The 16,104-nt window shown below is 48.9% G+C and overlaps 1 protein-coding gene across 1 annotated transcript in view; it reads right to left on the bottom strand.

The window, feature by feature from the left end:
* The window catches only part of wdr7 (WD repeat domain 7), a 111,408-nt gene that overhangs the window by 50,173 nt on the left and 45,131 nt on the right, over positions 1–16,104 (bottom strand). The window contains exons 23-25 of the mRNA XM_030065735.1: positions 14,734–14,852; positions 13,087–13,210; positions 4,139–4,252 (exon numbers count right to left, since the gene is read on the bottom strand). Of these exons, the coding sequence (XP_029921595.1) occupies positions 4,139–4,252; positions 13,087–13,210; positions 14,734–14,852 (357 nt within the window). The remainder of the gene's footprint in view (positions 1–4,138; positions 4,253–13,086; positions 13,211–14,733; positions 14,853–16,104) is intronic.

Raw genomic sequence — 16,104 nt, 5'->3', positions numbered from 1 at the left:
CCGGTGAAAAGAGAAATTATGTGAGAAAAGCAGCCGTGTTTTTCCTCAACTCGTCTTCAGGCATCACAGCTGACAGAATGAAACATGAACGTTTATTACTACAGCGCCACCGTGAGGCCAGCTGAGGGACTTCCTGTTATGTGAGCAGTGGGTCAGAGGTGGAACCTGCAGTGTCTGCCACGTCTGCTCTTTAAATATCTGAGACAGATACCTTTAGGACAGGACGAGGAGGAGGAACAAAGATGAAGAAGAGAAAAATGAGAAGAGGAGGAAAACAGATGGAGAGGAGGAAGACAAAATGACAAAGAAGAAGAAGAAGAAGAAGAAGAAGAAGAGGAAGATGAAGTCAAATAAGAGAATGAAGAAATGATGAAAGAAGGAAAAAAAGACAGGACGAGGAAGAAGAAGCAGAAACAACAGATGACAATGAAAAAGAAGAGAGGAGGAGGAGGAAGTACAGAAAGTCTATCACCCAAAGAGAGAGAGGGAGAGAGAGAGAGAGAGAGAGAGAGAGAGAGAGAGAGAGAGAGAGAGAGAGAGACAGAGAAAGAGAGAGAGAGAGAGAGAGAGAGAGAGAGAGAGAGAGAGGAAAGTTTCTCTGTCTGTCCTGTTTTACCAACAAAACATAAAAACAAACACAGGATAGATTGATGGTGTGTGTGTGTGTGTGTGTGTGTGTGTGTGTGTGTGTGTGTGTGTGTGTGTGTGTGTGTGTGTGCGTCTCATTTCCATATAAGCCGATTACAGCGGTGTTTTATGCAGAGTTTGATCTGTGTGGATTTGAGTCTCGGAGGTGAAAACTGAGCTTCATCCTGATCAATTTTACTTCTTAACGTCTGAACCTGCCCCAGAGGCCTCACACACACACACACACACACACACACACACACACACACACAGCCCGGCAGCTTGTCTCACAGTCACTGCCTCACCAACAGCGACCCCTACTGTTGAACCAATCAGAGGCCAGGTAACAGTCTCTCTCTTTTTTTTTTTTTTTTTTTTTTAAATGAAACATGACAGGAAATCTGAGAGAAATTAAAGGGAATGTTTCAGTATCTGAGCCAATATCTCATATCAATATATCAGTCAGTCCATCTCACACACACACACACACACACACACACACACACACACACACACACACACACATCCCCAAGGCCAGCATTTTATCTCTGTGACACATTCATAAACCCTGACACACACACACACTGCCCACCCCCCCACACGCATGTTATCACACCATCCATTCAGCCACAGGACAGGTGGGTGTGTGTGTGTGTGTGTGTGTTAAGCTGGAACCATACTTCTGAGCAGACACGTGAACGTCTCTGCGCAGAGAAGGGGTTTATGGGTAACGGCGGCTCACAGAGGAGCCGGCGTGCAGATGGTGGGCGGTCCTGTGTTGAACTAAGCAAGCTGATTGGCTGATTCGTCCTGCTTCCTGTCGGCAGGCGGGCTCATAACGGAAACGAAACGCTGAGCGGAGAGGGAGAAGATAAAAGATAAAAATACCAACACGACGACGCCGTTTCTTTTCACGGGGAGTGAAAACATTTCCTGCACCTGGTTGACTCTCCTGTGCTCCCTGTAGTGTGTAGCTTACAAAAGAGAGGAAACTAGGAAAGGAAGCAAGGAGAGGAGAGAGGGAGAGCAGGAGGTCAGGTATTGATGTTTGAGTTGCCCTTTGACCTCGGCCGTCAGGCACAGAGGCAGAGGTCAAGGACGAGCTGAGGTCCAGCCCTTTAGACTGGGATGCTGAAGCAGCAGCAGATCAGCACTTTGAGCCTGGTTTGACTGTGAGGCCTCAGCTCGGCTCGGCCTCAGCTCGGCCCGGCCCGGCCCGGTTCGGCTCGGCTCGGCCCGGCTCAGCTCGGCCCGGCTCGGCCTGGCTCGGCTCGGCCTGGCTCGGCCCGGCCCGGCCCCGCTCGGCCCGGCTCAGCTCAGCCCGGCTCGGCCCGGCCCGGCCCGGCTCGGCCCGGCCCGGCCCCGCTCGGCCCGGCTCAGCTCAGCCCGGCTCGGCCCGGCTCGGCCCGGCTCGGCCCGGCCCCGCTCGGCCCGGCTCGGCCCGGCCCGGCCCGGCCCCGCTCGGCCCGGCCCGGCTCAGCCCGGCCCCATCCCAGTTCCTCTGCAGGTTCTCCTTCACGTTCCTCTGCTCTCGTCCCAGAGCGAGCAGTGGGCTTTCAGAGCTGCCACATCACTCCTCCTCCCTTTCCTCCAGCCGCTGGTTTCCATTCATTCCACTACGATATGAACATGAACTTCACAAGCTGGTCACTACATGGCCACTCCCACTTGCTCTCAGGCCACGCCCACTTCCTGTTGTCCTCTTTATTACAGATCCTGGACCAGCGCTGCTGTTTCTCCTGATCACGGTGGCGTGGTGCACCACTGGTGGGGGGTCACATGTTCACTTTCATTCTGTTTCTGTACCAAAACTAAATTCCTGCACATGTATCTGACTCCGACAGCAAGGTGGCGCTGCTGCCTCGCTGCAGGCCATCAGCTGGCTCTGAAAACAGCAGAAATATAAAAACAGGACAGAGACACAATAACCCGGCTGTCCCGTAACTTCAGTCTGCAACAAGGAGAAATGAGACGCGACCCGCCGACCCGCCGGAGCCCAGATTAGATTAGCAGGAGAAGCTAACGTTTCAGCTAACCACATCAGACCGGCTAATGACACCGAGGGGTGAGGGTCAGCATGACCTCTGACCCCTGACCTCTCTCTCCCTGCTGCGGGGGAGGACGGACGAGCGAGGGAGAGGGAGAGGAAGAGGAAGAACCCCCGCCTTCCTTTCACCATCATCTCCCTTCTCCTTCCTTCACTCCACAAAACAAAAACATCACAAACAAACAAACAAAGAAAAACCAGCGAGGAGGACAGCAGACAGACAGACAGACAGACAGACAGACAGACAGACAGACAGACAGACAGGCTGTCTGTCTGTCTGATGGCAGAAAAATGTGACAAAAGACTAATGGCCTGGAAAACAGCCTGTGAGTGTGTGTGTGTGTGTGTGTGTGTGTGTGTGTGTGTGTGTTGCTACCTGTGCTGCAGGTGTCAGTCTTTGCCCAGCAAGTGGCACACTGGCATTTCTCACCTCACTGACAACCTCTGTGTGTGTGTGTGTGTGTGTGTGTGTGTGTGTGTGTGTGTGCAGTAAACAGCAAACTGCTTTTAACACCAGGCAGGTCTGCTGTTATTTAAGGTGGCAGCGACACACCACTGCTGCTCCACTCAGCCCCCGGACACACACACACACACACACACACACACACACACACACACACACACACACACACACACACACACACACACACACACACACACACACACACACACACCCTCTGACTGCAGTTCCTGGCTGAAGGGAACAACCTGCTGCAGCTAAAATGATTCTCTACATTCAGAGGGGAAAATGAAAATGTTCTTGGACATGAAAAACGTCACGAGCTCCTCAGAAACACGTCCAGGAGGCTTTTCACGCGGGACGCCACGCCGCGGGACGCCACGCCGCGGGACGCCACGCCGCGGGACGCCCACTCAGCGACTTCATCAGCCCAGTGAGGATCTGCTCCGCTCGCAGGAACAGATCAGCTGTGAGGAGATGTTTGGGATTTCAGAGGAGAGACGATCTCAGTGTGAGGAGCGATGCCGGAGCGAGGAGGAGTCCTGAGGAAACACCAGGACGCACACACACGCCGCTGTGATGTCACCGACATGATGACATCATCTCTGCTCGACCGCCGGCCCCTGAACGGATCAAACCCAAACCTGTGAGAGTCCAAGGAGCCGCTTTCTAGAAGTTTTGATGTTTCTTTCCTTTTTTTGTTCAAAGCTCATTTCCAGCTCATGTTCTCCTGTTTAACCCGAACATCGCCTGCTTCCCTTCGCTTTCAGGTTAAATCAGTTTCCTGCTCTTGAACGTGTTTCAATCCAGACGCCTCACACTGATTTCCCCTAATCCCTTCAGATTATCAGGGAAAGCAGCGTTGTGCTAACACAGCGCTCTGAGAAACGCCAGCCGCTCGTCATCCCAAACATATTTTAGGAAAGGCGTGTTTGATTTTGTCATCACACATGAAGCCCTTCAGCTGTCGGCGACGCTCTGACGGCTGCAGACGGACGGCCTACCTGCGGTGATGTCATCATCAGTGACATCCATTTCCTCCTCAGGAGCCTTGGTTTCTATTGGCTGAGGCTCAGCTGTGGGCGGGGCCGGTGGGGCGGGCTCTGTGGACGTCCCAGCTGGAGAGAGAGAGAGAGAGAGAGAGAGAGACAGTTAAACTTCACACTCTTTGTCCCACGTCACAGGGGCAGCTGGGATATGTAGTCCCCCCGTTTGATTGGTGGCTCATAGATAGATAGATAGATAGATAGATAGATAGATAGATAGACTTTATTGATCCCAACCAGGGAAATTCTGGTGTTCCAGCAGCAACAGTAGAAACATATAATAAAGTTAAATAAAATCGAATAAAGGCTAAATATATACAATAAACTACTATAAAGACTAAAAACTAAAAATATACAATAAGGGCAACCTAAGGAAAAGAGATATGAGATGTGAAATATACAGATGGCTCTTGTGTGGAATGTTGTTTTTATTTATATGGATACATTTATTGATCTATTTGATTGTTTTTATTTGTAAACTTTGCACTTGGGCACTGTGAGACTGAACTGCCTTTTGAAGGATGAATAAAGTGTGAAGCCCCGCCCCCACAGGTTTGGGTTAGCGGGTCCCGGCTGAGGCCTCAGCAGCTGCTAGCCCAGATCCAGGAGGTGTCGTTAAGGTAATCATTCAAACAGGACGCCGACAGGCTGGCCTCTGTGTGTGTGTGTGTGTGTGTGTGTGTGGGTGTGTGTGTGTGTTAGCTGATCACACTGGGTTTCTGTGTTGGTCCTTATTATCAGGCTAACTGTCCTGGTTAAGGAGCTAATAAAGGTTTATTGGGCTGCCTCGTTATCTGGAGAATTAATGGACACACACACACAGATACATAAAGGAATAAACACACACACACACACACACACACACACACACACACACACACACACACACAGTCCTGCCTCGCTATATTTAGTGTTTTCATTTAGCCTTTATCTTTCCTCTGCCAATTAGCACAAGCTTTTCATTAGCGGCCGGGCTAATTAATGAAGCTGCTAAAGGTGAGGAGCCAATGCTAGGCTAATCTGCAGCCTAATTAATGACTCTCTCTCTCTCTCTCTCTCTCTCTCTCTCTCTCTCTCTCTCTCTCTCTCTCTCTCTCTCTCTCTCTCTCTCTCTCTCTCTCTCACACTCACACACACACACACACACACACACACGATGAACAGCAATGAGACACTGTAGCGAGGAAGCAATAGACTCTATAAGTTCATGTAATCAGTATCTGTGTGTGTGTGTGTGTGTGTGTGTGTGTGTGTAATTACATTGATTAATCCTAGGTAACATTATGCTTCATGTTCCAATTAACCTGGTCACTCACACACACACACAAACACACAGCTGACAGCTACACATAATGACTGTGTTCTGTATCACAATGGAAACATGGACACACGCACGCACGCACACACACACACACACACACACACACACACACACACACACAGTGACAGGATGCCGATACGCAGCTCGGTTGTTGATTAGCCGTCCTGAACATTAAAGTGATAAAAACTTAATTGAACTTAATTAAAAAATAACTGATGCTCGGCTGTAATTGGACAAAAGGCCGACTGATGTTTCACCATAACGAGGGAGCGCAGGACACACACACACACACACACACACACACACACACACACACACACACACACACACACACACACACACACACACACACGCGCACACACGCACACACGCACACACACAATAGAGAGCGGCTGTGATTGGACAATTGGATAATTGATCATTAAGAGGCCCTTTGTTTGTTTCAGAGCAGCAACAATGTAACTTCACACACACACACACACACATACACACACACACACATACACACACACACACACACACACACACACACACACACACACACACAAAGAGAGGCTGATGTTCTTGTATCAGACTCTCTGTGACACAAAGTCCTCATGAATAATCTGACAGCCGCCGTGCTCACATGGGATTATGACTGGTTTGTTTCCCAGAATGATGAAGATGCTGGTCCCTCGACCTCTGCCCTCATGAAGACGCCCCTCCATCATCTGTTTCCTGTCTCTGACATGCAGACACACCCTGTGAACACCCTCTGAACACCGTCTGAACACCGTCTGGACACCGTCTGGACACCGTCTGGACACCCTCTGGACACCCTCTGGACACCGCCTGAACACCCTCTGAACACCCTCTGAACACCCTCTGAACACCCTCTGAACACCCTGTGAACACCCTGTGAACACCCTCTGAACACCCTGTGAACACCGCCTGAACACCCTCTGAACACCCTGTGAACACCCTGTGAACACCCTCTGAACACCCTCTGAACACCGCCTGAACACCGCCTGGACACCCTCTGAACACCCTCTGAACACCCTGTGAACACCCTGTGAACACCCTGTGAACACCCTCTGAACACCCTGTGAACACCACCTGAACACCCTCTGAACACCGCCTGAACACCCTCTGAACACCCTGTGAACACCCTGTGAACACCGCCTGAACACCGCCTGAACACCGCCTGAACACCGCCTGAACACCCTCTAAACACCCTCTGAACACCCTGCGAACACCCTGCGAACACCGCCTGAACACCCTCTGAACACCCTGCGAACACCGTCTGAACACCCTCTGAACACCCTGTGAACACCGCCTGAACACCCTCTGAACACCCTGTGAACACCCTCTAAACACCCTGCGAACACCGTCTGAACACCCTCTGAACACCCTGCGAACACCGCCTGAACACCCTCTGAACACCCTGCGAACACCGTCTGAACACCCTCTGAACACCCTCTGAACACCGCCTGAACACCCTGTGAACACCCTGTGAACACCCTGTGAACACCCTCTGAACACCGTCTGAACACCGTCTGAACACCCTCTGAACACCGTCTGAACACCCTGTGAACACCCTCTGAACACCCTCTGAACACCCTGTGAACACCCTCTGAACACCCTCTGAACACCCTCTGAACACCCTGTGAACACCCTCTGAACACCCTCTGAACACCCTGTGAACACCGCCTTAACACCGCCTGAACACCCTCTGAACACCCTCTGAACACCCTGCGAACACCGTCTGAACACCCTGTGAACACCCTCTGAACACCCTCTGAACACCCTCTGAACACCCTGTGAACACCGCCTTAACACCGCCTGAACACCCTCTGAACACCCTGTGAACACCCTGTGAACACCGCCTTAACACCGCCTGAACACCCTCTGAACACCCTGTGAACACCCTGTGAACACCGTCTGAACACCCTCTGAACGCCGCCTGAACACCCTGAACCTAACTGACAGGCAGAAGCAGGGGAGAGGAAGAGCAGGAGGAGGAGGAGGACGAGGCCGTGACCTTCTGATCTGCTCCAAGGTCAGCCTTGTCATGTCGGCCATGACACCGTGCTCCCAGCATGCCTTGCAGCCCCTCCCCGTGTCTGGCAGAGCGGTGCAGTTCAGCGAGCCAGAGAGAGCAAACTGCCAACAATTCAATTCAGAACTAGGAACTACATTTTTTTTTTTTTTTAAACTTCAGAACCCAACGTTCCTGCTCCACAGCCTGGACCTCCACGGAAAAGTCCACCAGATTAGAGTACTGAGCAGTCTGAACCAATGAAAGAAAGACAAAAGAACAGGAGGAGGAGGAGGAGGAGGAGGAGGAGGAGACAAAGCTGTGAAGCCACCAGGCTGATGAGGAGGAAAGGGGGGCAGGACGGGGCGATCGAGGTAGAGGGTCAGTTAAAGACGGAGGTGAGAGAGAGAAGAAACGGTGACTGCTGTTCAGTGACTGGGATCAAAGAGCCAACAGCTGCTGTGGTTAACACACACATACACACACACATACACACACACACACACACACACACACACACACACACACAGGTTCAAGACCAAGTGAATGGCCAAACTCAGTGTGTGTGTGTGTGCTCTCTGCTGGCCTCACTCTCTGTGCATGGACAGTGTTCATGTTGTCATATGACTGATATTACAGTCAGAGGAGCTGAGTGACTGTCTTCACACTCAAACTGCGTCTCAAAGCTCTGTCCCGGGGAAGCTGTGGGTCAAACTGGGTGAAGCCTGACTGTCGGAGCGAGAGCAGAAACCTCCCAGCAGCCCCGAGGCTGTCTGACTGACACACAGAGCCAGGCTAACAACTCCCATAGACTTCAAGTCTTTATGCTAAGCTAACAGGAAATGCTACCCAGGACCAGGAGAACATGGTGTCCAACCTCTGGTCTCAGTCTGGGGACGTCGGGTTAAGATGTGATTTTGAACAAAACACTGGAATATTCCTTTAAGACACTCGCTTTAAATGTTATTTCTGAGATGGATCCCACAAAGATAAACATTTCATATCACAAATGTTCACTGTTTTCTGCTGAATCCACTGATACCAGGCCTGTCTGTCTGTCTGTCTCTCTGTCTGTCTCTCTGTCTCTCTGTCTGTCTGTCTCTCTGTCTCTCTGTCAGGTTAACATGAGTCACTTTGCTGTATTCCTTTGTGTTAAAGTCTTTTAAACACTTCCAGTAGAGCTGAAAGGTCAATGCCCACTGCTGCGTGTGTGTCAGTGTTTGTGTGTGTCTGCATGTGTGTGTGTGTGTGTGTGTGTCAGAGTATGTGTGTGTCAGAGTGTGTGTGTGTCTGCGTGTGTGTGTGTCAGAGTATGAGTGTGTCAGAGTGTGTGTGTGTGTGTGTGTGTGTGTGTGTGAGAGAGCCAGTCCCATGCTGTTAGACAGAGACTTAGTCACTGAGTCAGTGACATTTCCTGCACACTGAAAGCTAACAGATAAATACAGGCGTGTTCCGTCAAATACCAAACACACACACACACACACACACACACACACACACACACACACACACACACACACACACACACACACACACAGTGTGATAACAGTGGCATCATCTTGAAATAAGACAAACTGCCTCTTGTCTTTCACTTGTTCCATGAGAGAATGAGCAGTGTGTGTGTGTGTGTGTGTGTGTGTGTGAGTGACAGCTGATTCTCACTAACAATGAGACGACTGACTCTAATTTTAGAGTTCCAAACCGAAAAAAGATCAAAATTTTCACAATAAAATCTAAAGTTATAAGGCCTATGCGACCACAAACAAACACACACACACACACACACACACACACACACACACCAGAGTGGTCAGACAGTGTGTGTGTCTTTTTTTTTTTAAACAGAAAATGACATTGAAGTCACAGGATATTTAATTATGCATTTTATCATGAAAATCTCCTCTTGGATAAAAAAAAAAAAAAAAAAATCCAACTAATTAATTCAATGAAAGCACATTTCATCCACTGTCCACACAGCAAGCTTTACCACACTGACACACGCTCTGCGGCAGCCCGTTACCATGGGAACTGTAAACGCTGCCTGCAGTTCTGTTTGTATGGACTGTATTAATTAAATTTAGATGAAAGTTAAAGTTTATTTAAAATTCAATATGAAAAACAGAAATTAAATTAGAATTACATTCAATCTGTGTTATGCTTACGTTTGTATTAACTGTATTAATTAAATTAGGATTAACCTTGAATTTAATATGAAAAAATAAATTAAAATTGCATTAAATTCGTAATCAACCATTGTTTTTATTTACTGGGCGGAGTCTGTGCTGCTGCTGGTTCCCACATATCAAACTCTGATTCTGATTGGCTGACCATGTGTCCTGCTGCTCCTTCAAAATAAAATGAAAAATGATCAAAACAAAAGCTGAGCATGTCGCTGGGCCCTGGTGTGACAGCTCCCCCTGGTGGCCGAACGAGCTGCTGGACGCTGCAGTTTAAATACAACATCAGATGGTTTGATTGATGAGGGTGATCGACGTGACACTTAATCAATAACCGATCACTGATTTTGTAAATAAGGAGGTCTGAACGTGGAACAGAGACAGATCAAACCTCGTCAGAGACAAAGAGCAGCGACTGGAGCGAACAAGATGGAAGAAACACTGCCTCTTCCATCTGGTTTCATCCGGTCGCTGCTGGAAAACTCCCAGATATTCCCAAATATTCCCAGATATTCTCAGATATTCTCAGATATTCCCAGACAAACTGGTTGTTTTCCCGTCAAAACTCTGGGCGGATCAAATTCCTTCACTCTGTAACCTCCTGCTGTCCTCCTCCTCCTCTTCCTCCTTCCCCTGAGATCACTGCACCCCCACCACACACACACACACACACACACACACACACACACACACACACCATCCCCCGCCTGTGGTGCTGCCGTGGTAACACAACACTGACCGGTGCCCGTTTCTATGACAACCGTTCCCCTGAGAGACCCCAGCATCCTCAGCATCCACAGGGCAACTCCTGCACGCACACACACACACACACACACACACACACACACACACACACACACACACACACACACACACACACACACACAGGGAACCTAATCCACATCAAAAACCCAAAACACACACACGTATACGCTTGCAGCCACACACACACACACACACACACACACACACACACACACACAGACACACACACACACACACACACACAGCACTTTAGAAGGCCATTTCTAGTAAAAGAAAGTAGAGCTTCACCTTTCTTCCCATCAGCAGGGCTAACTATAGACACTGGTAACACACACACACACACACACACACACACACACACACACACACACACACAGAGAGACAGAGAGAGACAGAGAGAGAGAGAGAGAGAGAGAGAGAGAGAGAGAGAGAGAGAGAGAGAGATACTCGCCGGGACTCCATTCGAGTATTTTCATGTGAATTCTGAATTTTGTGTACATGAATGGTAACGGTGAAAATTCTCCTGAAAAATCCAAACTAAGAACATGTGATGAAGGCTCTTTGTTCTCAGTGAGGATGATGAGGATGAGGATGAGGTGGAGGATGAGGATGAGGATGATGAGGATGATGCAGCGGGGAGCTCTGTGTTGTGTTTCCACTCCGTCACACAACAAACACAACCCACCACCATGTTAGCTTAGCATAAAGACTTGAAGTCTATGGGAGCCGTTAGCCTGGCTCTGTGTAAATCAGAGCCGCTGTCACGTTTTTCTTTTCACTTTTCATTTTTTCAACTTTATTAATTTATTGATGAACGTAACTGGCTGCCTTCAGGTGCACAGGTGACGCGACACCCACTCTATCCTGTTCTGTTTCTATGGTTTATGTGTCTGAAGGTTCAAACTGCACTCAACCAGCCCTGACAGAGTGTGTGTGTGTGTGTGTGTGTGTGTGTGTGTGTGTGTGTGTGTGTTGGATTTGAACTCTTGGTCAATAGCAGAGCAGACAGTAAACAAACACTAATCCCTAACTCAGGCAAACATCCACAACACACACACACACACACACACACACACACACACACACACACACACACACACACACGCCATTCTGTGGTTTTTCACAGCTGAGGTGTAACTTTGGTACAAACACTGAATTTTGCTTTTCCATGATATTTCTCTATGAAAATCGTCGTAGAACACACAGACCACAGGAATCAACATTTAAAGGAACATTCTGTGATTTTTCCACTTGGCTTTGTCCTGCCCAGCGTCTTACTGTCTTACTGACTTTAAACACACCCAGCACTCACAGTTATGTCTTTTACAGCGGCAGCCAGTATGAACACACTGCCAAGATGGAAAAATGAGTCTGTCAGATCCAGGATCAGGTGAGTCTGACACACTGACTCGTCTGTTCTGGTCAGTAAAACACTTTGTGAAGTCGCTGCATTTCCTGCCTCCAGGTGGCGCTGCTGTGCTGCTTGGTTTTCAGTGTCGCCGCACTTCAAATTTCAAATCCGTCTGAACCCGCGGTCGCATTGTGTATCACATCACCATGGAGACACCTGGTATGAAACATCCAGGGAGGACATTTGTCCACGTTGTGCAGCCGTAGCAGCTGGTGGAGTCAGCGAGACAAATAAACTCCACCTCTTAGCGAGCGCCACAGCTCTGGATGCTGATTGGCTGCTTTCCCAGAGCGATATGAGAGCCGATTTCCAGGAGATAAAAATGTGAATTTTTCTGCCTCCTTGGGTTCTCAGAGGCCGGCAGGTGCAACGAGACGAGGACTAAAATAATATCTCAGTTTGTCTTTTCTTCTTCTCACTGCATTTCTCAGGTTCTAATTCTACTTGATCATTTGTGTGTATAGGTGTGTGCATATGTCTGCAGGTGTGTATAGGTGTGTGCAGGTGTGTGCAGGTGTGTGTATAGGTGTGTGTGTATAAGTGTGTGCAGGTGTGTGTGTATAAGTGTGTGCAGGTGTGTGTGTATAGGTGTGTGCAGGTGTGTGTATAAGTGTGTGCAGGTGTGTGTGTATAGGTGTGTGCAGGTGTGTGTGTATAGGTGTGTGCAGGTGTGTGCAGATATGTGTATAGGTGAGTGTATAGGTGTGTGCAGCTGTGTGTATAAGTGTGTGCAGGTGTGTGCAGGTGTGTGTATAGGTGTGTGCAGGTGTGTGTATAGGTGTGTGCAGGTGTGTGTATAGGTGAGTGTATAAGTGTGTGCAGGTGTGTGCAGGTGAGTGTATAGGTGTGTGCAGGTGAGTGTATAGGTGTGTGCGGGTGTGTGTATAGGTGTATGCAGGTGTGTGTATAGGTGAGTGTATAGGTGTGTGCAGGTGTGTGTACAGGTGTGTGCAGGTGTGTACAAGTGTGTGCAGGTGTGTGTATAGGTGTGTACAGGTGTGCACAGGTGAGTGTATAGGTGTGTGCAGGTGTGTACAAGTGTGTGCAGGTGTGTGTATAGGTGTGTACAGGTGTGCACAGGTGAGTGTATAGGTGTGTGCAGGTGTGCACAGGTGAGTGTATAGGTGTGTGCAGGTGTGCTCAGGTGTGTGCAGGTGTGTGTATAAGTGTGTGCAGATGTGTGTATAAGTGTGTGCAGGTGTGTGCAGGACTTACGGGAGCTGACGGTGTCCACGTACTGAGGCAGGTACGGAGCCCACATGTCGATGGTGTCCTTGCGCCCTGATTGGCCGATCCTCCTCAGCTCAGCCAATAACAGAGCTTGTGCGGCCTCTCGTACCTGAAACCCGACAGACAGAGTGAGGACGGATGGCAGGACTCCTGCTCTGCTCACCTGTCACCTGCTTTAACTCTGTTGCCCCTTTTCCACCAAAAAACACCTGGTGCTGGTTCGGAGCTGGTGCTAGAGCCGGTGCTTAACTGGTGCCAACAAAGAACCGGTTTGCTTTTCCACCGGCCAACAGCCAAGCAGAGCCAAGTCAGAGCCACGTCATGACGTCATCGTAAAACGTGATCAGGTGGGTGTGCGAGACGCTCGCTCAGAATCACAACAACAAACATGGACGACAAATGGACGACCTCATTGTAGCGATGCAAATACTGCTCGTGTGTTCACAAGCCTACATTGAGATCCAGAGGCGAAAAACGCAATTATTGCCGGCTACCCGTCGTATTCGTGGTCGGAACGAACGGTGAGTATGTTTAGCTTTACGTTTATAGCGATCGCTGCTCCCGTTTGAGTCTGTAGCCCCGCCCACCAATGACGCGGTGGGCCGCATCATCGGTTCTTTCTCTGGCTCCTGTTTAGCCCCTGCTCGGAGTCGGTGCTTGGCTAGCACCAGTTTGGAACCAGTTTGGCCCCTGCTTGGGCGGTGGAAAACCAAAAAACCGGTGCTAAATCAGGCACCGGCTCCGAACCAGCCCTGGTGGAAAAGGGGTATTTGTCCCAGTTCCTCTGCATGTCAGAACGTTCCCGCTGATCTCCTCCCACAGCGAGCCGCCACATCATTTCTCTAATTATCCCTGATGTGGGATTTTGAAGGGATTTTTGAAAGTTGTTCATTAACTGTTATGACGTCGTATTGAGGCCGTTGAGATTCCAAGATTATGAAGATTCAGAGATTATAAAGCTGCAAATTTGGGAGAAAAACCTCAGAAATTCTCTGTGACTAAAGTCATAAATTTATGAGAAAAACTCAATTCACAAGAAAAAAAAACGTGAAAACCAGTTTGTCCTCCTCCTGTGGGATCCAGTCTGCTGGTCTGAGTCCAGAACCCCAACCTCCTCCTCAGCATCTGGACTCTGAAGAGACGTCGCTGTGACTCGGGCCGATTCAGAGGAAAACAACATGCTGATTCAGATCAGGTCACAACTATTTTTCTTGTGAATTTGTGAGTTTTTTCTCAGAAGTTTGCCACTTTCATCTCTGAGGACTTCTGTTAGAACATCACCCCGCCCTCGCCCGGCTCCTCCCCACAGTCGCACTAACACACCGTCAGAAATTCTCCAGCCGTCACAAACTAATACATTTTGCACCAAATCTGTGTCAAAATGGTATCGACACTAAAGTTGCTGCAACAACTTAGGACACACAACTGAACACGGCTTCATCATGATGCTCTAACCCTCACACACACACACACACACACACACACACACACACACACACACACACACTCTGAATACATAAACCACAATGCTCCAGATTTATGACTAGAATAACTCAAAGAGCTGAGCTGCAGCTCAAATTAATCTGTGTGTGTCTGTGTGTGTGTGTGTGTGTGTGTGTGTGTGTGTGTTACCTCCAGGCAGCGGTCCTGCCACCTCCTGGCCAACATCTCCAGTAGAGGAGGTCTGAACTTGTCCAGGCCCAGCAGGTCAGGCAGCATCACACAGTGCATGGCAGCCAGCTGGCTCCACCCTGCACACACACACACACACACACACACACACATGGACATGCGCGCACACACACACACACACACACACACACACACACACCAAGTTACAAAATGAGATAAAAGTGGTCTCGCACAAAAACACACAGACATCTACACACACACACACACACACACACACACACACACACACATACACACACACACACCTCTCAGCTGTCATATAAAAACATTACAGGATTTTTTTCCTCCACATTTTCATTTGATTTTTTTTTTTTTTTTTGCTGCAACTGAATATTTAAATTAAATTAAATAATGAAGTGAAACAAGTGAAAAGCTCAAACGTCAGTGTGTGTGTGTGTGTGTAAGAACACACACACACACACACAGAGTAAGAACCACAGCATTCCTCTGCCTTTAGAGAAACAAGAGTTTCCATATGACAGCAGCTACTGCACACGCACACACACACACACACACACACACACACACACACACACACACACACCCACCAGCTGAGGAGGAGGCTGAGGCTGACAGACGTCACAGCGACAGGCGCTCGTCACGTCGCCATGGAAACACTTCCTCATCAGCAAAACTAGCAGGGAGGCTAACACAACGAACTGCACTGATTTAGTTTTATTTACTGATTTTTTAGAAAAAGAAAATGTACAAAGTAGAATTATACAAAAATTTTTTTAAAAATTACGTATTTGCTTTTTGTCTTTGTGAACAGCAAACGGGAAAACTGAGCTGAAACTCAGAATGTGTCGCTGTCGCCGAGCCACCATGACAGTTTTCACATACACAGACAACAGAGACACCGTTAACGTATGTGTGTGTGTGTGTGTGTGTGTGTGTGTGAGAGAGTGTGTGTGGATGCCTGGCTCACATATATCAGCTGAATATATGGTTTGAGGCTGAGAGAAAGCAGACGATGGAGACCGGATGGTTTCTGTTCACAGCAAAGAAACTTAGAGCTGAAGTTCTTTGCGAAGCCGAGAGACGTGAAGTGGACTTACCTCCCGAAACAAGACACACACCGGGACCGCAACTGTCTCTCTCACACACACACACACACACACACACACACACAGATCTGGAGGCTCTCCCAGTTACGGTTCCTGAATGTCAGGATCATCAGACAGGGGCTTTCAAAGTGGGGTCCCGGGACCCCCAGAGCCCCGAGGCTCCTCCTCCTTTAAATGTTTTGTGAAAAGTGTCTGAACGCCATAAGCACAAAAAAATCTGATCCAGCATCATTGATCTGACTTT

Source organism: Myripristis murdjan, chromosome 12 (assembly GCF_902150065.1).
Source record: "Myripristis murdjan chromosome 12, fMyrMur1.1, whole genome shotgun sequence".
NCBI classification, from domain to species: Eukaryota; Metazoa; Chordata; class Actinopteri; order Holocentriformes; family Holocentridae; genus Myripristis; species Myripristis murdjan.
Note: the sequence above shows the minus strand (reverse complement) of the source record. Positions and strands in the feature narration are given on the sequence as shown.